We start from the raw sequence: 23,814 nt of genomic DNA, 5'->3' as shown, positions 1-23,814 counted from the left end.
TGCCTCAGTTTTTCCACCTATGAAATGAATACAGCCATATCTGTCCCTGGAAGAGGTGCATCAAAAGATTTTAAAGACATAGGTGGTATTTAAAGGCAATATAGTTTTATTCAAAAATATCAGTCTTAGGTTTCTTGCAGAGAGCTGCAGAAAGCTAGTCTTGGGGTTTTCTTTTTGTTTTTGTTTTTTTATGAATCTATTCTATGGATAGGGAAAATGCCATTCTTAAAATCTAAATACATGCCCTGTGGTACATAATTCAAGGGAAGACATTAGTAAGAACTCATGTTCAGCTTAATATATATGCACACACAGAAATCATTATAGAGACGTACATGGGTTAATATACATACATATTTCCTAGCTCTGTTTGCTGGGAGGATCTAGCAGAATGGATCCTCTAGTAGCAATGAGCAAATCCAGTACCCAAATACTGGTTTCTAAGTTGCACTGCAAACCATTCCCCAATAAAAGGGACTGGTAAAAGGGACTGCCTCTTTGGAGAAGAGGCAGATTCTAGTGCTAGAAATACACAGGTTGGGCCCAGATCAACTTTCCCACATTCTTACCAGGAAGTATGGAAGTGTTCAAAAATCAAAAGGATGGGGATATATCAAAGAGACAGAGGAGCCAACCTGACATAACTCCTAAGAGCCAAGCTGGAACAACTTGAGTAACAAAGTAAACATTACCCAAAGTCTAAAGGAAATATACAGGAGTCCATACTGATATAAAGAATTGAGGGGGGGGGGTGCGCCTGGGTGGCTCAGTTGGTTGAGAGTCCGACTTGGGCTCAGGTCATGATCTCACAGTTTGTGGGTTTGAGCCCTGTGTCAGGCTCTGTGCTGACTGCTTGCTCAGAGCCTGGAGGCTGCTTCAGATTCTGTGTCTCCTTCTCTCTCTGCCCCTTCCCTGCTCATGCTCTGTCTCTCTCTCTCCCTCAAAAATAAATAAATGTAAAAAAATAATAATAATTGAGGTGGGAGGAGACTTTTCTGTAAGAAAAATTTACCACATAAAGATACTCCCCCTTCCAGAAGGTGGAACAGAATCTTGCCCGCTCATCATAGACTCACCATAGACTGACCTGGGGGCTGACTTCCAAAGAACAGAAGTATGGAAAGAAAAAAATAAGAAGTGTCCAGAGTTAACATACCATCAAGTTGATAACATTCAATTACTGATATGATTTGATGAGAAGAACCCTTCTTCACCTTTGTGGTTTTCTTCCTAAATATCCATAACCCCAGTGCCATTATGAGGGAAACATCAGACAAGCTCAAATTGAGGGGCATTCTGCAAAATACTGACCAGTACTCCTCAAAACCGTCAAGGTTATGAAAAACAAGCCTGAGGGAACCATCACAGACCAGAGGTTTATCAGACATGATGACTAAATGCAATGTGGTATCTTAGATTGGATCATGGAAAATAAAAATGACATTAGTGGAAAAACCAGTGCAATCCAAATGTAGTCTAGAGTTGATTTCTTAACAAATGTTTCATGGTTATGTAAAATGTTAGGGGTAAGGAGTACAGAGCAAGTCTAGATTATTTTAGCAACTTTTCTGTAAATCTTAAAATTATTCCAAGATCAAAATCTTAACATGTAAAAACAGTTTCTACTGCTCTTTGTGTATAATTTATGACCATGAATTAAATATTTTACAGAATTCTGAGTCTGTCCTCTTGAGAAACCAATGCTGCCAAGAAAACCCATCAATTTATTATAAGTTTAATGGGGCGCCTGGGTGGCGCAGTCGGTTAAGCGTCCGACTTCAGCCAGGTCACGATCTCGCGGTCCGTGAGTTCGAGCCCCGCGTCAGGCTCTGGGCTGATGGCTCGGAGCCTGGAGCCTGTTTCCGATTCTGTGTCTCCCTCTCTCTCTGCCCCTCCCCCGTTCATGCTCTGTCTCTCTCTGTCCCAAAAATAAATAAACGTTGAAAAAAAAAAATTTAAAAGTTACCTGGTCAAGTATTTCAATAGTAAATATTAATAGAGAGCTTATAAAATTGCTGCTTTTTAAAAAGTCTGGAAAATATCAATTAAGGGTTCCAAACATTTAAGTTAGACCCCTGTTTGCTCCATTAGTCACAAGGGATACACTTGCCCTGTCTCACAGAGAACACATCTCTTAGCAGAATAGCTCCACCAGCTCGGTTTGGGAAGTTATCAGGTTCCCAGCAATGATATATATCCAAAGTTAGGAATGTGGCCCTTTCTCTAGAACACACTTTTCTTTCTGCCCACTTCTGCCTGTAATGACTTAAAAAGAACCACTTCTCCTGGAGCTGCCTTCTCTGACATTCCAAGCAGTTCATCTTAATAACTCTGACCACAGGTTACCCAAAAGTTATATATGGCTTGGGATCGTAGGCTAGGGAGAGTCAACAGCCGGTGGTAAGCAAAGAGGCATAGAGGAATACAGCTGGGCTTTCCAAAGGGTAGAAAGCTTTCAACACACACAGACATTTTCAGAGGTAGTTAAGGGTCTGGGATTTGCTTTTAAACATCTGCTAATAATTTTCAATGTAAATAAGAAATCTACAAAAGATAGCTCTTTGTATCTTGCTTTACCATCTGTTTTGACTCCACAGTTAAAGACTTAAATTTTTTTTTTCAAAAACAATGTTTAGTAATAAGACTGCTATTAGGAAAAGGTTACTGTCTTAAAAATATACCTGAATCTACTATGAGGACCAAGTGCTAAGGAATAAACACCAAAGCAGGGCAGCATATAATGCTCTAATGTGTATGTGAAGCACCTTTTCATTTGTCTCATTAAATTCGTGTTTTCTTCAATTTAGCCAAAGGTTATAGCAAAATATGGTATTTCTCATATGAATAGTTCATAAAATGGGAGTGGCTGGGCATCTGAATTTTGTTCATGTCACCTTCTAGGCACATTACATAATACTTAGTTATCCTGGTTTTGCTCCCCAAGAGGCCACCAATTTTACAAGAAAAAGAGACATGGAAACCTTGTCCTTGTAACCAGTCTTGTCATTAATAGAAGTGAGACTTCTCATATGTGGATCTTGAGAAACTTAACAGAAGACCATGGGGGAAGGAAAGGGGGAAAAATAGTTACAGACAGAGAGGGAGGGAGGCAAACCATAAGAGACTCTTAAATACAGAGAACAAACTGAGGGTGGATGAGGGAGGTGGGGGAGAGGGGAAAATAGTGATGGGCATTGAGGAGGGCACTTGGGATGAGCACTGGGTATTGTATTTTAAGTGATGAACCACGGGAATCTACCCCAAAAACCAAGAGCACACTTTACACACTGTATGTTAGCCAATTTGACAATAAATTACATTAAAATAAAATAATAGAAGTGAGACTTATTCATATGCTCAATGGGCTACAAGAAAACAGCATATCATGTGTTAATTAAAACAGAGAAAAATAAAGTCAGATCCTTCCAAGCATAAAATGTATATTTAAAATTTTGTAATAAACATATATTTCTAAGTGAAGATTTCCCCGTATTTTCAAATAAGATAATGCTGAACACACACTGTAATCCATTTTACATGTGACTTCATTGTTTTGGTAAACACAGTTGTGAAAACTGAGTTACAGACTCCTTCTTTTAAAATATTCTCCCCTTAACACACACCTTTTTCTGAGATCGGTCAAGACAACTTGGCACACTAAGGCAGCAATGTCCAGGAAGATCACCTCCCCCACTTTTTGCTTTAGTTTGAATGTCAAAATAAATCTTAAAATAATCCTTTCACAAAAGTAAGGCAGCTTTATGCTGTAAAACATTATTTCTTTGTCAAAGGTTAGATTCTTCTGTCCCCTTCTGCTGTCACCGCCTGTCAGCATCTTCTTTAAAGATCACTTTTTTCTTCGTAGCGGCACCTACATGCGGCTCGTTGGCTGTCCAGGTATGGTTTGCAGCCTAAATGTATAACACTATCAAACAAGAGCTCCACTGCTGTTTCACACGCTGTGAAGTAAGAAAGCACCGTGACCACAAGGCAACCGCAAAGCACTGCTCTCCCCTCACATACATTACACGTTACGGCATGATGTCAAGCACACCCTTGGTGGGCACTTAACATATGTTATGTCACCCTCACCCTCACCCTCGCCAGCCAGAGCGCCTACATACAGACTGTCGGGGTCAGCACCTTTAGCATGTATCTGCTTTGTTTGCTCGCAAATATTCAGTTTTTTACGTACTCGGCAAACAAGTCTCTCTGAATGGTACTGATTAGTTCATCACTGTTAATTTTCCTTTTATCTGAAAAATACCACGATTAAAGATGCCTTGGAACACTCAAGTTTGCATTTCAATAAAAGATTTTTAGGTGTAGAAGAAATAAAGGTTAAAAACAGAGAAACCTCAAAACATTTAATTATGGCCAATGACTTCTAAGAACTGATCACACATCATTTAAGATGCTTAAGGTAAATGGACCCCAGTCTTTCTCTCTCTCTTTCTCATTATCCAAATTTGGCTTGGGAAGGGAAACAGAGGAATCAAAAATGTTTTTCCTCTGGCAGAGTTTAAAATTTTTTTTTAGGGAAAAAAAAAGGTAATATGGGGTGCTTGGGTGGCTCAGTCGGTTAAGCATCTGACTCTTAATTTCGGCTCAGGTCATGATCTCACCACTCATGAATTTGAGCCCTGTGTTGGAGCCTAACAGGGCAGAGCCTGCTTGGGATTCTCTGTCTCTCCCTCTCTCTCTGATCCTCCCATGCGCTCACTCTCTCTCAAAATAAATAAATAAACTTAAAAAAAAAAAAAAAAGTAGACTTACTTTTCTTATTCTCAGAGGCCTAGAGCAGCCAGGTTAGATTATCTTAACACACTCCACTTACAGAGACATAGCACAGAGTGGCTTTTAATTGTCCAATCTTCCAATTTCAAATACTCATGTTAAGGAAGAAACTATTCATTGCAAAATCTCGACATTCTCAAAGTTCTCCAAAAGGCTATGTCATTAAGGAACACAACTACTACAGAAGTGTCAAGGCTATAATTATTAAATAGGGCATTGCAGGGAAATTGGCTGCATCATTTGGCCACACTCGTAGGTCCTTAGATCAGAAGACAGGAAATACATCCATGCATGCTTCAGCCATACAACTAGGTTACCTTAGCCGAAAGCATGCAAGGGCATTCAGAGGCTGGAAGTTCAAGCTGCACCTGGAGCAGAGATTTCTTTCTTGACAGTTATTACTAGGAATTCAGAATCAGACCTACAACAGGACACTGTCTGGGGAATACTGTAGCAGCCAGAATGCAAGTTTAGAATTGGAAGTATGCAACTTGGGACACGTTACTTCTTTCCGAACCTGTTTCCTTCCTTGAAAAATGGGTATGACACTACCTACTTGTTTGGGTTTTGTGGACATTGAGGAAAACCTATCTAAGAGATCTAGCATGGTATCTTATGAAAAATGCTTCTTAAAAGTTAGTTTCTTGTCCTGCCCCTTCTCTTCTGATTTCAACGTATGGTAAATAATTCGGCTGGACAGTGAAGAGATTTTGTAACTTCTAGTATTTGTACAGTGACTTGTATTTCCACTGATATTTCATTTTATACTTATGATGACTCTGTGAGGTGGGTATTCATGTTATTTTATAAATGAGAATACTGAAGCACCTTTACTCTTTGCTGGTTTTGCTTTGTGTCCCTTCACTGTGAGTACGACTATATGCTGAATCTTGTCAGTCCTCCTAGCAAACCTGGGAGTGGTTTTGGGGACCCTCCTAACAGAGATACATACGAAGGGACAGAGTTAAGGCTCAAATCTTGTAGAACTTCCCACTCCAAATACAACGTGTTATACTCTTAAAATCACTGGATCCAGGGTTTCAAACTTCAGACTCTAGAGAATTACAGATATACTACTGGACACAGACCTTGGATGCATTCTTCTCTGCCTCGTACACCCCACTCCCAAGGTTTCTTAACACTTTTTGCTTCCACGACTATAACTCATTTGAGATGACAAAACCAATGATTCCTCATCCCAAAAAACTGAAGGGGCTGTGTCACGATAGATAAAGTAACACACATCCTTACCCTGAACATGCTGAGCCAGCCCGAGTGTTTTCTGCACGTTCCGGCAGATCTTAGAGAGGCAATACTGGAATTCCTCATCACAGTCATTCTTGCTTTTGCCACAGGTCTCGTAGCACCTGTCGTGCTGGTTGCAACACTTTGTCAGGGAAGGGATGCCAATATTGAGCTGAAAGAGGCATTTGGATGGATTATTGTTGATGAAATTCAAAACTCCTCTGCCGAAGCACTGCATTCAAATAGACTTAGAAATCAAGGACAATGACTGCTGCATAATTTCTAAAATCCATTTCCGTCTACAAATATTTTCCGTGTTATTTCTACATCTCCCCATTACTCACCCGCACCCACCCATGTTCTCTCCCTCTCAGCCATGCCTCAAACTTCCTATTTTGCAATATTCACAGTTATCTGCTGGTAACAAACGTAACTTCCAGTTGTCCAAAACACCAAACAAAGTTTTAAAAACAGAAAGGTCAGGCCAAGACCTAAGATTGATTTAGGGATATTCCAAAGTATTTTGTACCTCTCCCCCTATAAAATGTTCTTTATCTAGAATATCACTGAAAACTTTTAAGCTCCTACGACTCATATTTTATGTTATCATGGTTCAGTCTTTGAGTGTTAATCCACTCCCTAAAGATACTGTTCCTTCGAATCTGTAACTTATCTTTAACTGATTTAAATAACTACATGCAAAAATCTTGTGTCTAGGAATCAGTCGTGTTTTCCCACAAAAGCTATCCCACTTCACCTAGTTTTAATAGAGTATAAATAGGCTTTATTTATACTTTTTCATCCTAAGGAGCATTCCTTCAATACTCCAAACTTTAAAAAAAAAATGTTTTTTTAATCTTTATTTTTGAGAGAGAGGGACAGAGTGTGAGTGAGGGAGGGGCAGAGAGAGAGGGAGACACAGAATCCGAAGCAGGCTCCAGGCTCTGAGCTGTCAGCACAGAGCCCGACATGGGGCTCGGGCTCACGAACCGTGAGATCATGACCTGAGCTGAAGTCGAGTGCCCAACTGACTGCACCACCCAGGCGCTCCTTCTATACTCTAAACTTTTAAACTATTTGTGTGACACAAGGAAATATCATTTCAACAGAACTAACATCTACAAGATTAAAAAATAAAACATGAATTTTAGTCCATTTAGTTTTATCAGAACTTATTAAATGTTTTAGCTATAAAAGAATATAATAAATCTAATTACCATTACAATAAGCAAAATTATTTGTGAACCTGAGAACATACTGACAGTCTTGCGTTATTAAGAGTACTTGCATAGCCTACCAATCATAAAACTTATCAAATAAGAAAATAATAATATTTACGTGAACACCAAACAGTGGAGAGCCACATCCATTAGGCGGGGAGGGTTTATACCCATAACGTGGGAAAGGCTTAGATCCTATAAAATAGAAATGGTATCATAATTAATTTTCAAATATGATAGAAAATACATATGCAAAAAGGTCTATGATGTGCTATGCTAGCCTTGGAAATATTTAATATTTAATTTTTTTTTCAATGTTTACTCATTTTTTTGAGAGACAGAGTGCAAGCAGGGGAGGGGCAGAGAGAGAGGGAGGCACAGAATCCAAAGCGGGCTCCAGGCTCTAAGCTGTCAGCGCAGAGCCTGACGCAGGGCTCAAACTCACAAACTCACGAACTCATGATCATGACCTAAGCCAAAGCTGGACACTTAACCAACTGAGCCACCCAGGTGCCCTGGAAATATTTAATATTTAGATACTGACATAAGTGACTGTCTTTATTCTAAGCCTAACCATACAAAAGCTTACTGTGGACTTCAGGAAATTTCAGGGGTTACTTGCCAGATTGGGCCCATATATATGACAGATAAATCCACCCTGTTTCCCTGTATATTCTAACACTTACATTTTTGGTTAAAACCTTGTAGGGCGAGAACGGTATACTCCCAAACTTCAGTTAATACTTCACTGCACACAAACCTCAATAACCATTAACTAACTAGTTTACTCACAGAGCTTGAAGCTGAGGAAGATGAGGTCATCCAATGAACATTTAATTACCTTAATGCCATTATAAGACATTACAGGACCACACATTCTAGCCTGCACTCCACCAACCATTTCACAAATATACCCCTTTTCCAGCTAAGGAAAAATATCAGGAATAAAGATTGCTTGGTGAACCATATTACTACAGTTCTATTCTCCCTAACAGCACAATGGTCCAGTAACAAGGAGAAAGATGACTTTATCACAGCAATCTTAAATGCTGCAAAATATATCACAAATACCTCGCATGTAATATAGAAATGATTCCAATATACCCAACAGTCACCTAACTTTCTCTTGAAGGTTTCTCACAATCTTCCTACAGTGTCAAGAAATAGCCTATCCTATTGTGGAATAGCACTACCTGTTAAATTCTTTCCTGTTTCCTGTAAATTCTACCTATAAACAATCCTCTACCACCTGGGAAAAACAAAACAAGCCAGATTGTCTATCTTACATCATAATCCTTCCAACATTTGGGACTACCATTTATCTTTAATTCTAAAAGCAAAACATCCCCAGTTATTCCAAACACTTCCCCATAATTGCTTACTTAAGAGAGACACAAAGTATCCACCAACTCTCATTCAACTAATATTTATTACTAGAAGACTTAAATAAAGATAAGTTTACCCTCCAAAAGTAAAGGGAGGGGGAAAAAAGCAACCCTTCCAGTAATCAGCCATCAAAATAAATAACTCCCTCAAAGTAAGGATCTAAAAATGGTTTGAGTTGCTAAGACTCACATGCTTGACTGAGGTGACAAAGAAGTAGAGCCTAAAGAGAGTATAAGCTCATGAAGATATAAAGCTTTAGCTTAGCCTGCCCCACTCAGTCTGAAGAACAGTATGTACAAAGAGAACAGTTATGACCGATCGAGGAACCAGGAGGCCAATGACAGAAGTTGGTCTTGTTTCTCCAGCACTGTCCAAGAAGGATGGTTGTTTCTGGGCCCTTGGAAAATGAAGGAACACACCTCATGCTGTCAGGGACGAGTCACTGTGATCCTTCAACTCCTACTTTTAGTCTTTCATTCTTAAGAAAACTATTAATGATTTGGCTATCCCCTGAAAGGGCCCACAGAGGGAGGATATACTAACCACTTGGAAGTCTTAATGGGCACCTCAAACTTAAAATGTACTTCCTGACATTCATCCCCAAACCTGCTCCATCCACAGTTCCCTCTTGTCAAGTAAAAGACTCCAAACTTCCTGGTGCTCAGGAAAAAAACCTTAGCCATTTCTGACTCTCTCATTTTCTTATATCCCACATCCATGTCAAGAGCATGTCCTGTTTGACTCTACCTTCAAAATATTCAGAATCTGGGGCACCTGGGTGGCTCAGTCGGTTAAGCATCTGACTTCAGCTCAGGTCATGATCTCACACTACGTGAGTTCGAGCCCCGCGTTGGGCTCTGTGCTGACAGCTCAGCTCTTGGAGCCCGCTTCAGATTCTGTGTCTCCCCCTCTCTCTGCTCCTCTCCTCTGCTCCTCATGCTCTGTCTCTCTCTGTCTCAAAAATAAATAAAAACATTAAAAAAAATATTCAGAATCTGATCACTCCTTACCACCTCCACTGCTACCATCCTGCTTCAAGCCACGATGGATTACTGCCATAACCTCCTAATGTTTCCCTACTTTGCTCTCCCCACCCCACCCCATCTCCAACTATAGTCTATTCTCAACACTGAACCTGAGTGATCCTATTAAAATATTAGATCAAGTCTTTCCTCTGCTCAAACCCCTCCAAGGGCTTCTCATCTTATTCAGAATAAAAGCTAAAATCCTTTCAATGCCTATAAATTCTGTATAGTTGGCTACACACACACACCATGACTTCTCTGACCTCATCTCCTTACTATTCTCTCTCCTCTCCCTTTCTTCCACACTTCATTCCATCACCTATGACCTCTCTGTGGTTCCACACACACTCCAGGTCTACTCCGGCCTTCATGCCATTGACCCTGCTGTTCTATGAGGACGCTCTTTTTCCTCATATCTACAGTTATTCCTTCACTTTCTCAGCAAGGCCTTCTGTAACCATACCATTTGCAGCACGCATATCCTTTAAACATACTATATCATTAATCTACTTATTATCTGTCCCTCCCCATACTAAAATATTAACTCCTTTTAGGGCAAGAATTTTGTTTTGTACCTCCAAAGCCTAGAACAGTGCTGCTATATGGTTAGGTTCTCTATAAATATTTGTTGATGAATGAATGAATGAATCAATCAATGAGATGACTTGAAGGCAAATCCCCACGGGGCAGTTCTAATTATCCTTATAAATAAACTGGTACTGCTGCTTATCCTTCATTCTCCTTTTAGTTTGGTGACCATTAATCAACCTCCAAAGACTGATCACTTCTAGTTTGTCACATGTCTTTAAAATGTGCCATCTCAAACTGAACACTACTAGGTATGATGATGTATTAATACAGCCTAAGATAGTTAGCATATATTTTAGCTGTGTCTCAGTTGTAAGATACATCAGACAGTAGGAAAAAACAACCAGTTCTTTCTCAAATGAACTTTTTAATATCTCCTGCTAGACACTTAGCACTTCTACAGTTTAAATTTTGAGTCTAAGTATTAAATCATGAATCTCTTGTTAGATCATTTTTCAGGACTGTTCAGCACATTTTTTTTAACTTTATTTTTTGAGAGAGACAGAGAGAGCGGGAGAGAGAGGGAATCCCAAGCAGGCTCTGCACTGTCAGCGCAGAGCCCAATGTGGGGCTTACACTCACAAACCATGAGATCATGTCCTGAGCCGAAACCAAGAGTGGGACACTTAACCGACTGAGCCACCCAGGTGCCCCTGTTCAACACATTTTAAATTTAGAGCTGTCTACCCAGTGTTGCTGCTCCCAGATATTCACAGATATGAGACACAGATATTAACCAGGGCAGAGGTCTGCTACACCCTGTCATAGATAAGCCCTCTCTATAAGCAGCCATGAAGTCATTAACCCAACCTTTTGGGTAGACTACTCAACCAGTTGTGACCTCATCTAAATCAAGTTTTCGCCAACCTACATTTCTCATGAGAGTATCATGAGAAACTAGCCATTTGATCTATGGTTTTCTTTGTCTTAACACATGAGAACTCTTTTCACTGAGTGGATGGAGGCTAGCTCAGCATCACATTCTTGGGGAAGCCATTCTATTTCCTTGAAGCTTCATCATGATGCTCTCTGTCAGGGGTTTTAACAACCAACTGTTCAGGGGCACCTGGGTGGCTCAGTCGGTTAAGTGTCCACCTTATACCTCAGGTCATAATCTCCGGGTCATGAGATCGAGCCCCATATCAAGCTCCCTGCTCATTTTTTTTTAAGTTTATTAATTTTGAGAGAGAGAGAGAGAGAGAGAGCAAGCAGAGGAGGGGTAGAGAGGGAGAGAGAAAATCCAAGCAGGCTCTGCACTGCCAGCACAGAGCCCCACACGGGGCTTGAACTCATGAACCATGAGATCATGACCTGAACTGAAATCTAGAATCAGATGCTTAACTGACTAAGCCACCCAAGTGCCCCAGAAATGTTTCTCTCTTGATGCTTTGTTTTATCATCTGTGTGGACAGAAAAAATCTAAAGATTTGCCTGGACTGAGGTTATGATAGATCTTTTCTACATATTTTTAAAAACTTGATGTAAATACTTCCAAATAGACCAATTTCCTTCCAACTTCCTGAAAGCCACTGAAGCAGATGACTTGTCATAAAGGGAAGGCTGTTGCAATCCCTATCAAAATAACACGAGCTTTCTTCATAGAGCCAGAACAAACAATCCTAAAATTTGTATGGAACCATAAAAGGCCCCAAATAGCCAAAGCAATGCTGGAAAACAAAAACAAAAACCAAAGCTAGAGGCATCACAATCCCAGACTTCAAGATCTATTACAAAGCTGTAATCATTATGGTATTGGCACAAAAACAGACACACAAATCAATGGAACAGAATAGAGAACCCAGAAATGGACCCACAAATGTATGGCCAACTAATCTTTGACAAAGCAGGAAAGAATATCCAACTTGCTGAATCTCTTCAGCAAGTGGTGCTGGGAAAACTGGACAGCGACAGGCAGAAGGAACCTGGACCACTTTCTTACACCATACACAAAAACAAACTCAAAATGGATAAAAGACCTAAACGTAAGACAGGGAGCCATCAAAATCCTCGAGGAGAAAGCAGGCAAAAACTTCTTTGACGTTGGCCGCAGTAATTTCTTACTCAACACGTCTCCAGAGCAAAAATGAACTATTTGGGACCTCATCAAGATATTTCTGCAGGGTGAAAGAAACAATCAGCAAAACTAAAAGGCAACTGACAGAATGGGAGAAGACATTTGCAAATGACGTATCAGATAAAGGGTTAGTATCCACAATCTATAAAGAATTCATCAAATTCAACAACCCAAAAAACATATAATCCATGAAGAAATAGGCATAAACATGAATAGAAACTTCTCCAAAGAAGACATCCAGATGGTTAACAGACACATGAAAGAAATGCTCAACATCACTCATCATCAGGGAAAAACAAATCAAAACCACCATGAGGTACCACCTCACACCAGTCAGAACGGCTAAAATTAACAACTCAAGCAATAACAGATGCTGGTGAGGATGTGGAGAAAGAGGATCTCTTTTCACTGCTGGTGGGAATGCAAACTGGTGCAGTCACTCTAGAAAACAGTATGGAGATTCCTCAAAAAATTAAAAATAGAACTACTGTATGACCCAGCAATTGCACTACCAGGTATTTATCCAAGGGTGTGCTATTCTGAAGGGGCAGATGCACCCCAATGTTTATAGTAGTGATATCAACAATAGCCAGAGTATGGAAAGAGCCCAAATGTCCATCGACGGATGAATGGATAAATAAGATGTGGTGTATGTGTGTGTGTGTATGTGTGTGTGTGTATATATATATATACACACACACACATACACACAATGTAGTATTACTTGACAATCAAAAAGAATGAAATCCTGCCATCTGCCACTACGTGGATGGAACTGGAGGATATTATGCTAAGTGAAATTAGTCAGAGAAAGACAAATATCATATGACTTCATTCATATGATGAATTTAAGATACCAAACAGATGAACATAAGGGAAGGGAAGCAAAAATAATTATAAAAATTATAAAAAATAATTTAAAAAATTATTATAAAAAATATAAATTATAAAAACAGTGAGGGAGACAAAACATAAGAGACTGTTAAATATATGGGGTGCCTGGGTGGCTCAGTCAGTTGAACGTCTGACTTCGGCTCAGGTCATGATCTCATGGTCTGTGGGTTTGAGCCCCACATCGGGCTCTGTGCTGACAGCTAAGAGCCTGGAGCCTGCTTCCGATCCTGTGTCTCCCTCTCTCTCTGCTCCTCCCCCACTTTGTCTCACTCTGTCTCTCAAAAATAAATAAATGTAAACAAATTAAAAAAAAAAAGAGAGACTCTTAAATATAGAGAACAAACAGAGGGTTGCTGGAGTGGTTGTGGGAAGGGGGATGGGCTAATTGGATATGGGGCATTAAGGAATCTACTCCTGAAATCACTGTTGCACTATATGATAACTTGGATGTAAATTAAAAAATAATTAATTAATTAAAAAACAAAAAAAGAAAGAAAGGGAAGGCTGTTGGGTCAACCATCTCACCACTGCGCTCTATAGGAAACGCAGCGTAGAAATTCAAACATGTTTTCCCAAACAAATGAGATTTTAATTGGTGATTACTAATCTGCAGAAGGTCCTTGTGCTACTTTATTTTTTTTGTCCATTCACTCTCCTATTTTCCTCAAATCTCCAACACTTCTATTCCCATCTTCTCTCTCAGCTATGATGATCTTGATTCCTACCTCACGGAGAAAAACCAAGGCAATCAAAAGAGAACCTGGCCATCTATCCACCTAATCATCATCTGCGCCCATATCGTCCACCTTTGTTCCTATTAAGAGAAAAATGTCCTCTGTGGTCTTGGCCAATCTATTTATATACTGGAACCCGCTCCTGTCACTTACCTAAGGACATGATACGAATAGGTCTCCTTCCTCTCTCCCGTTATCAGTGTTTTCACTCTCTACTGAATCATCCTCAAAAGTATACATATATATTATTATTTTTCCTAATGACCTAAACTTTTTTCCACGTCTGCCCTATTACAGTTAATGGTAACCCCATCCTTCCAGTTATCCAGGCCAAAAACTTTGGATTCATTTTTTATTCTATTCACACCTTCCTTCTGAGCCATCAGCAAATCCTTTAGGCTCTTCCTTCAAAATGTATCCAAAAATCCAACCACTTCTCACTATCTTTATTGCTACAAACCTGTACAAAACCACCATCGTCTTTTGTCTGAATTCCTGCACTTGTCACCCTGCCTCCATTCTTGCTTCCCACCTTCCTGGACCCTTTTTATCCTTTGCACAACAGTCAAAGGGATCCTGTTAAAACATAAATCACTGAATAAATTTACTTATTTGTAATTCTAAAACATTTTACAAGCCAATTTTGTTTTATATTTTTCAGAAGAAATCAGAAAGTTTTCTTCCTCAAATCTTTTCTGTCAGGGAGAAAAAAAAATTAAAAAACAAATAGCAACTCTCTAATTTGTTCTCCCAAATAACTTTACTTCAATCTCAATAAAGCCTTGTTCCCACACTAGGGAGGATGGCCAGAAGGGAGCAAGTCTCCATAACACCAATCCTTTTGATAAAACAAAGAAAACTGAATGCAACAAGTCTGTGTGCTTTAATCTGACCACCCTCTCCCTACTACTAAGTCTTTTTTTTTTTTAAAGCTCTTTACCGCAACTATTAAACACCCCTGAATCACCATGCTCCCCTAGCTTTGGGATTTGTCTGTTTCTGTTTGGTTCTGATTTGGTCACCTGCATTCCAAAATACAGGAGAGGTTGAAACAGTGTTCTAGGAAGACTTCTCAGGTAACAGCAATTAAAGAACAATTTTCATTATGTTGGAATTATCAACATGGTGACTTGGAACTGAAAGGGCGGGCCTACGCCGGCCGACTCCATCTTGTTCTGTGTCCTTCACCTTGACCACACCTCCTCCCCTTGAGTAACACCCCCCTCACCTGCCTAACAGGACTCGGACCCTTCCCCAGGACCCTTCCCCAGCCAATCGGCTGAGGCCATAGCCATTACCTCACCAACTGCCCCTAGGCCCCAATAAAACCTTTGTCCTTTTGAAACTCGCTCTCTCTCCCCGGTATCTCACCGCTGCGTCGGTGCAGGTAGGGGACTGAGCTCGAGCTAGATCGAATAAAGGCTCTTTTGCTTTTGCATCAGACTCGGCTCCCTGGTGGTCTTTGGGGATCACGAATTCTGGGCATAACATTTGGGGGCTCTTCCGGGATCCCCAAGACCCCTGAGGGACCCCTGACCCGGAGAGCCTGACTGGCCACGGTTAGTGTCTGTTTGTTCTGTCTTTTCTGTGTGAGCTCATTTCTGGAATTCTGGTAGTGCCCTACGCAGTCTAAGTGGACGCACTGGAGGACCACGGGCCAGGAGTTTCAGAAGACGTTCCGATCCTCCCTTCTGGAGGGATGTGGAATCCCCTCAAAGGTCTGAGACAAGGCGGGTCGCTCCCGCTGGTCGGCGTGAGGCCGTCGTCTTTGGAGGGACATGGAATCCCCTCATCGGTTTTGGAGGGACGTGGAATCCCCTCAACTGTCTAAGCCAGCTCTCAGTTTTGCTTCCATGGAGTTGGAAGACTTTCTAGGGGCCCTCTGTTCGTCTGTTTTTGATTTGTGTTTCTCTGTTTTGTTCTGTGGACTTACTGGACAGACGTTATGGGACAGACTCAGACTACTCCTCTAAGTATTATGATTGATCACTTTAAGGATGTGCGGGGAAGAGCTAACAACCTCAGTGTGGAAGTCCGAAAGGGTTGGTTGCAGTTTTTTTGTTCTAGCGAGTGGCCAACTTTCAATGTCGGATGGCCACCAGAGGGGACCTTCGACCTCCCTACCATCCACCAAGTCAGGAGTATCATCTCTCGGCCTAAGACGGTCCATCTTGATCAGCTCCCTTACATTATCACTTGGCAGGACCTTGTAGAAGACCCACCCTCTTGGCTTAAGCCCTTCCTAGCCCCGCTCCCTCCGGAGCCAAAACCCATTCTTGCTTTGCAGGGGACAAAGAAGAAGAAAAGTCTTACCCAGCCTTCAGCACCCCTCTACCCTGTCCTACAGGGGGGTACTGAAGAAGAATGAATTTTTCCTCCCCCGTATAACCCCTCTAGGATGCCGGAAGAACACCATCCTCCCCCTCCAGGGGAGGCAGACGCTGTTCCGAGAGCGGGAGGCGGAAACGCTCCAGTGGGAAGCCCGCCCTTTACCAGACAAAGGGCTCAGAGGGAGCAATCCGCCTCCGCCACCGACTCCACTATTCTGCCCTGCGAGCCACCGGACCCCCAGACGCGGAGGGGAATCAGCCCCATCACTATTGGCCTTTCGCCACTAGTGACCTCTACAATTGGAAAGCTCAGAATCCTAAGTTTTCCGAGAAACCGGCAGGGCTTATTGATTTATTAGACTCTGTTCTTTTTACCCATCAGCCCACATGGGACGATTGCCAGCAGCTTTTGCAGGTCCTGTTCACGACTGAAGAAAGAGAAAGAATCCTCAATGAGGCCTGAAAACTAGTTCCGGGTGCAGACGGGAATCCCACCACCAACCAGGCTCAGATAGATGCCTCCTTCCCCTTAACTCGGCCCCAGTGGGATTTCAACACGGCAGAAGGTAAGGAGAGGCTCCGGGTCTACCGCCAGACTCTAATGGGGGGTCTCCGAATGGCTTCTAGAAAGCCAACCAATTTGGCCAAGGTAGGAAATGTACAACAGGGAAAAGATGAATCTCCGGCTGCCTTTTTAGAACGGATCATGGAGGCATTCCATACCTATACCCCCATGGATCCAGAGGCTCCGGAAAGCAAGGCAGCTGTTATCATGGCCTTTGTAAACCAATCGGCCATAGACATTAGGAGAAAATTACAGAAAATAGATAGACTAGGAGAAAAAAGTCTGCAGGACTTACTGGTGGTAGCCGAAAAGGTATATAATAACCAGGAGCCTCCTGAGGACAAGGAGGCTTGCGCCATGGCGGCTGCCAGCAGTAAGCAGACTCGAGACCTGGCCAGAATACTACTAGCTACCACTGCTGACTTCCCCGAGGAACGAGACCGCCGTCTCCGGCAGCTGGCAGACGACGCAAGAAAAGGTAAAGGAACCACCAAGGGGGGGAAGCAGAAGCTGCAGAAGGATCAGTGCACATACTGCAAGGAGATAGGGCATTGGGCCCGAGATTGTCCAAAAAGGGCCAGCGGGAAGGGAAGCAAGACTGATCGAGTAAAAGTCCTAGAGCTAGATGAACTAAGTGATTAGGGGAGTCGGGTTCAGACCCTCTCCCCGAACCCAGGGTAACTCTTAAAGTGGAGGGGACCCCTATTGACTTCCTTGTCGACACCGGAGCACAACATTCGGTCCTCCGCACCCCACAAGGAAAACTAGCTAGCAAGAAGTCCTGGGTACAAGGGGCAACTGGTATGAGCCAGTATTCATGGACTACCCGAAGAACACTAGATTTGGGAACGGGCCAGGTATCCCACTCCTTTATGGTAATACCAGAATGCCCCTACCCGATGTTAGGATGGGACTTACTGACCAAGATTGGAGCTCAGATAACTTTCAGACAAGGGGGGCCTCAGGTCACCAATGGCAAGGGCCACCCCGTCCAGGTCCTGACCATGAAACTGGAGGATGAATACCTCCTCCACCAGGAGGCGCTCCCGAGAGAGGATAATACAGACAGATGGCTACAAGAATTCCCCTCGGTTTGGGCAGAGACGGGGGGGGGGGGGGGGGGGGGGGGGGGGGAATGGGACTAGCCGCTCATAGGACCCCAGTCCTGGTAGAGCTCAAGCCAGGAGAGAGTCCGGTAAGGATCCAACAATACCCCATGTCTCAGGAGGCCCGGGAGGGGATCCAGCCACACATCCGGAGACTACGAAGCCTAGGGGTACTAGTTCCTTGCCAGTCTGCCTGGAACACCCCCTACTGCCGGTCAAAAAGCCTCACACAAATGACTACTGACTGGTACAAGACCTCCGGGAAGTAAATAAGAGGGTCGCGGACATACACGCAACTGTTCCCAACCCATATACTCTCTTGAGCTCCTTGGCACCCTCCAGGGTCTGGTATACTGTACTAGATTTAAAGGACGCCTTCTTCAGTCTGCCGCTGGCACCCCAGAGCCAACCCTTGTTCACCTTTGAGTGGCATGATCCGGAGGAGGGCTACAGTGGGCAACTCACCTGGACACGGCTACCTCAGGGATTCAAAAATTCACCCACTATCTTCGACGAGGCACTACACGAAGACCTGGGTGAGTACAGAAGGGAGCACCCTGGCCTCACCCTTCTACAGTACATAGATGACATCCTGATTGCTGCCAACACAGCCAAAGACTGTGAGCGAGGGACCCAGGGCCTGCTGGCTGCCCTGGGGGCCTTAGGGTACCGGGCATCCGTGAAGAAGGCTCAGATATGCAGGGAGAGGGTAAGTTACCTGGGATATATCCTGGAGGGCGGACAGCGGTGGTTATCAGATGCCAGAAAAGAAACTGTCCTAAAGATCCCTACTCCCAACTCCCGAAGAGAAGTGAGGGAATTTCTAGGATCAGCTGGCTACTGCCGCCAGAGGGGAAAACATTTAAATGGGCTGAAAAAGAAGAAACTGCCTTTAATCAGTTAAAAAAGGCCCTTCTAAGTACCCTAGCCCTGCGCCTACCAGACATTACGAAGCCCTTCCACCTCGTTGTAGACGAACATAAGGGAATAGCAAAAGGGGTTCTAACTCAAGCCTTAGGCCCCTGGAACCGCCCAGTGGCTTCCCTGTCTAAGAAACTAGACCCAGTGGCTGCCGGCTGGCCGCCATGCCTAAGAATTATTGCGGCGACAGCACTCATGCTGCCAGACCGGCTCGGAGTCTCAATATTAGAGCACATGCATCAGTCTACTCACATGGGGGCCCGAAAATTAAAAGACTTAATCCGACATGCCGAATCAAGATTCACCAACAAGACACCAAAATAGAGCAAGTTGTATCTGCCTGCAAGACCTGCCAACTCACCAACGCGAGAGCCACCTCAAATAAAAAAGGAACCAGGCTCAGAGGCACCAGACTGGGAGCCCAATGGGAAGTCGACTTCACTGAAGTCAAACCAGGAAAGTATGGTTATAAATATCTTTTAGTATTTACAGACACCTTCTCTGGCTGGGTGGAGGCATGCCCAACCAAGCATGAAACGGCTCAGACGGTGGCTAAGAAGCTACTAGAAGACATCTTACCCAGGTATGGTTTTCCTGCCATGGTAGGATCAGACAATGGACCAGCTTTTATCTCGCAGGTAACACAGGCAGTAGCCAAGGCGGTGGGGGCAAACTGGAAATTACATTGTGCTTATAGGCCCCAGAGCTCAGGACAGGTAGAAAAAATGAATAGAACCCTAAAAGAGACCCTTATCAAATTAACCATGGAGACTGGCGGGGACTGGGTGACTCTCCTACCGTACGCCCTTTACCGGGTTAGAAACACTCCTTACACTCTGGGTTTTACTCCCTACGAGATCATGTTTGGCAGGCCACCCCCTGTTATTCCCAGCCTTCAAGCTGAACTTATTGCTGAGTTTAAAGATCAAGAACTTTTTCTTTCCTTGAGCGGGCTCCAGAGGGCGCACGAGGACATTTGGCCGCGCCTCCGTGCCATCTATGAGGCTGGCCCGACCCGGACACCTCAACAGTACAGGCCGGGAGACTGGGTCTACGTCAAGAGGCACCACCGAGAGACCCTCAAGCCGCGCTGGAAGGGACCCTACATCGTGGTGTTGACAACCCCCACTGCTCTCAAAGTAGACGGCATCCTGACCTGGGTCCATCACACCCACGTTTGACCAGCGGACCCCTCCTCGATCTGGAAGGACTTCGTCACACGATGGACCATCATTCGGGACCAACACAACCCGCTCAAGCTCAAGCTACAGCGCATTCGACCCACCTAATATTGGTAACTCTGTTAACTCTGCTTGTCATTGCTCATGCTGCCGGGAGTCCCCACGCCCCCCAAAACATCACCTGGCAGATCATAGACACCAGCTCGGGGACAATACTTAATCAGACCTCCCAGAGCCACCCCAGGGACACTTGCTTCCCAGAACTTTGCATAAACCTCCAAACTCTGTTCCCCTTGTCACCATAAATGCAGCCGGTCCCATGATTGGGTCCCTAAGCTACATGACAAGGGGGGAATGAAAGGGCGGGCCTACGCCGGCCGACTCCATCTTGTTCTGTGTCCTTCACCTTGACCACACCTCCTCCCCTTGAGTAACACCCCCCTCACCTGCCTAACAGGACTCGGACCCTTCCCCAGCCAATCGGCTGAGGCCATAGCCATTACCTCACCAACTGCCCCTAGGCCCCAATAAAACATTTGTCCTTTTGAAACTCACTCTCTCTCCCCGGTATCTCACCGCTGCATTGGTGCAGGTAGGGGATTGAGCTCAAGCTAGCTCGAATAAAGGCTCTTTTGCTTTTGCATCGGACTCGGCTCCCTGGTGGTCTTTGGGGAGCACGAATTCTGGGCATAACAGGAACCACAGTCCTATAAGCAGACAGCATTTACTAAGACACAAAAGGATGTTCACTGAAGAATGTCATTTCCTAAATTCTCAAGTTCATTTGTGGTTTCTTTTTTTTGTGCCGGAGATCTTGCTCAAAACTCCACATGGTAAATTTAGTGGGGCTTGCTGAAGACAAAAAGGGTTAAGTAATACGAAAGATTAAAGTCATCTTTATAACAGGAATAGTATCCAATCAAATGCAGAGGTATTTTAAATGTAAATAAACTCTAGAACCCTTGATTCCTAACAAGTAAATGAAGACTGCTCCTTCCAAGCTTTTCCTATCTCAGTAAGTGACAACTACATCCTTCCCTTGGTTCAGGCCAAAACCTTCCGAGTCATCCTTGACTAGCCTTTCTCTTCAGGTCCTTTACACCTGCCCTTCTCTCTGCCTACAGGGTTCCTTCTCCAGATAATCACAGTGTCGTCACCTTCACCATTTTCAGATTTCTTCTCAAATATTATCTTATCAGTGAGACCTTCCCTGAACAACCTATTTAAATGAGTAAACTGCCTACCAAAACAGCCACTGCTGTTTTTACTAATGTTCTCTAAACACTGTTCTACTTCAGACCTACATATACTGCATATTTGGTTTTTACTTGTTGTTTAGTTTACTGACTGCCTCTCCCCACCAGAATGTAAGCTGCATGATGAATTCTGTGTATTCTCTATTGCTGAATCTCCAATTGGTAGAACACTTGAGAACTAACAGGCACTCAAGTATTTGTATCATGACTAAGTAAAATTATGATATCTGACTCAGGAAAGGCAACCATTTAATCTTCATATAATTCACTTACTCCTCCCAATAAGCTCTACAACGACAAAAACATCCTTCCTGACTGCAAACTGGTGACATTTAGGCGTAAATTTTGGAAGGAAACGTTTTGCACCTCGTAGCATACAAGATATGGCTCATTCTTTAATTCCATTAACATAAAACTGGAAATTATTTTGAGAATTACAGGCAGCAGGTGGCATCACAATTTTACATTAAAGAGATTTATTTTAAATTCACCTACATCCAAACTGGTTTTACCATTAGTCACTGAGTTCCCCATTACTTTGAGCTGCCAAGCATTAAATGAACTAGGCCCAGACTTCATCTCTTATTTGAAATATGATCTCCCTAACAAAATCTTGACATTTTGAATTTCCAAAGAGAAGCCCTACTATCTTATCTGAACTGTTACAATATTTAAACATTCAAAAAAAGCAAGTGCTTGAAAAGATTTCTGCTGAGATAGAGTTTATTTTAACCAAAATGCCCCAAACAAGTTCTCAGATTCAAACAAAATTAAAGTTAAAAAATATGAAAAAGCAAACCAAAACAATGATATTAGTATTAATCATTACTAATTGGAAGAGGCGCCACTGATAACCAAGGAAAGAAAATTCCTACCAAGTCGTGATAGACAATTTCTCCAAGAGTTATCACAACTCTTTCTCAACAGAGCACACTAAAATGTCTGTACAAAGGTCGTAATTTATTTTCTGTAGCTCTGCAGAAAAAAAAAGAAATTAAAACCAATTACTGAGAAAGTTACAACGTCATGATTAAAATTCTCGGTATATTCTGCATGTTCAGTTGACTAATAGCGCTAAAATACAGAGCTAAAATCAGTCGGTTCCACTCCATTTCCATGACGAGTACGTCACAAAGTTCTTAGGCAACTTTGGGCAATAGCAAAAGAAATAAGAAAGAAAAGGTAGTAATGGGAAAAAAAAATGAAAACGGGACGGAGAGTATACCCTCAGGTGACCTCTTACATCCTAACAATTGTGGTGCGAACTTCTAACCTGATTGCTCAATCACAAGAACGGGAAGATTCTAGCAGTGATTAAGATTTTCCACGGCTAGAGGACAACGTCAAGGTGTGCCCTGCATCTCCCACTTCCACTGCCTCCGTCCCCGCAACACCCTGAAATTGAGGGCCTCGCAGGGCCTGGGCTCCCTCTCACCGTCATTGCACTTATACTGGCAGAGCCCGTCCTCGCCTCCCAGGAGGTCCAAGGCGGCGTTCAGGTACGTGTCTATCTTGTGAACGCCGTTCCGGATGGTCTTCAGGGTGGCCCTCCAGTCGGTGGTCTGGGCCTGCTCCTGGCACCTGAGAGCTGCGGGCAGGAAGAGGAGTAGCAGGAGAGCGAGCGCGGGCCGCGGGAGCAGGGCCATCAGCGCTGCGCCGAACCGTGCCCCCACGGAGCCCACGGGGCGCCTTGGAAGCGGCGCCAGCCCCCAACTGCTAAGTCCCCAGCAGCTACATGCCCACGCCTCCTTCCCAACTGGGAGGCGGGCCCTCACCGCCTTTACTGAGCTCCCGCGGGGAGGCGGTGCCGTCGCCAAGACGCGAGACACTGCGCACGCGCTGACCTAGTCCCTACTGTGCGCCTGCGCCAGGGCGTGGTGAGTCAGAGGCTGGAGAAAGCGCGAGTGCGGGGCTGTCGTGGTGTCCACCGCGCGGTAGTAGTTCCCACTTTGCGCCTCTGCCCGGGCTCTGGTTAGTATTGCCTGAGGGTGTAGTATTAACTCAATACGGGTGTCGGGCACCATCCCCCAAGGAGGCTGACTAAATCCGTACCGAGTGGCTGTGACCGTCGGGTTTTTTTTTTTAAAGCCCCCTCCCGGGTGGTTGTAGAGTGCAGCCAGGACAGGTTCAGCCCAGCAGTTCCCTCCCCAACACGTCTCGTGGGACATCTTTTCGGGGTGTTCACCGTAGGAGAAATGAGTTCCCGTGGCCCCTTACCGAGGGGAGGGGTACAGCTGAGTTTTCTGTTTGAAATCGCTATTCTGCCTGAGAGGTGGAACCGAATCCAGAACTACCTCCTCGCGTTCTCGCCCGGTCTTCTAGACCCGCGGTGGCTGCGGCTGGGAGAGCGTGAGCCAGACAGGTCGACACTAGGCGGAGGTGGTGCCTGACTGGCAAGCATGAGCTGGAAGCTCCTTTAGAAATTCTGGAAGAAGAAAATAGTTGGACAATAAAAAGTGTTTTCTTTCTTGGTAAGGAAGAAACAGTACTCT

General features: G+C 43.7%; 1 protein-coding gene across 1 annotated transcript; it reads right to left on the bottom strand.

Moving 5' to 3' along the window:
- Positions 1 to 83: 83 nt before the first annotated feature.
- On the bottom strand, positions 84 to 23,120 carry PLA2G12A (phospholipase A2 group XIIA). Its single transcript, XM_025921620.2, has 4 exons — positions 22,758 to 23,120; positions 7,381 to 7,457; positions 6,049 to 6,214; positions 84 to 3,959 (listed from the first exon to the last, which is right to left on the bottom strand). Exons 1-4 carry the CDS (start codon positions 22,966 to 22,968, stop codon positions 3,841 to 3,843), a joined length of 573 nt encoding a protein of 190 aa, XP_025777405.1. The 5' UTR covers positions 22,969 to 23,120; the 3' UTR covers positions 84 to 3,840.
- Between the last annotated feature and the right edge of the window lie 694 nt (positions 23,121 to 23,814).

The sequence above is a fragment of the Puma concolor genome, chromosome B1 (genome assembly GCF_028749965.1).
Source record: "Puma concolor isolate L17-30 chromosome B1, mPumCon1.1.hap2, whole genome shotgun sequence".
Classification (NCBI taxonomy): Eukaryota; Metazoa; Chordata; class Mammalia; order Carnivora; family Felidae; genus Puma; species Puma concolor.
Note: the sequence above shows the minus strand (reverse complement) of the source record. Positions and strands in the feature narration are given on the sequence as shown.

What these genes read in the sequence shown, in the direction of transcription:
- PLA2G12A (XM_025921620.2), bottom strand. Translation starts at nt 22,968, where the DNA reads ATGGCCCTGCTCCCGCGGCCCGCGCTCGCTCTCCTGCTACTCCTCTTC. An exon ending in CCAGTATAAGTGCAATGACG is followed by an intron (nt 7,458 to 22,757) that starts GTGAGAGGGAGC and finishes TCTATTTTATAG; the next exon opens with GATCTAAGCCTTTCCCACGT. An exon ending in CTCCACTGTTTGGTGTTCAC is followed by an intron (nt 6,215 to 7,380) that starts GTAAATATTATT and finishes TGCCTCTTTCAG; the next exon opens with CTCAATATTGGCATCCCTTC.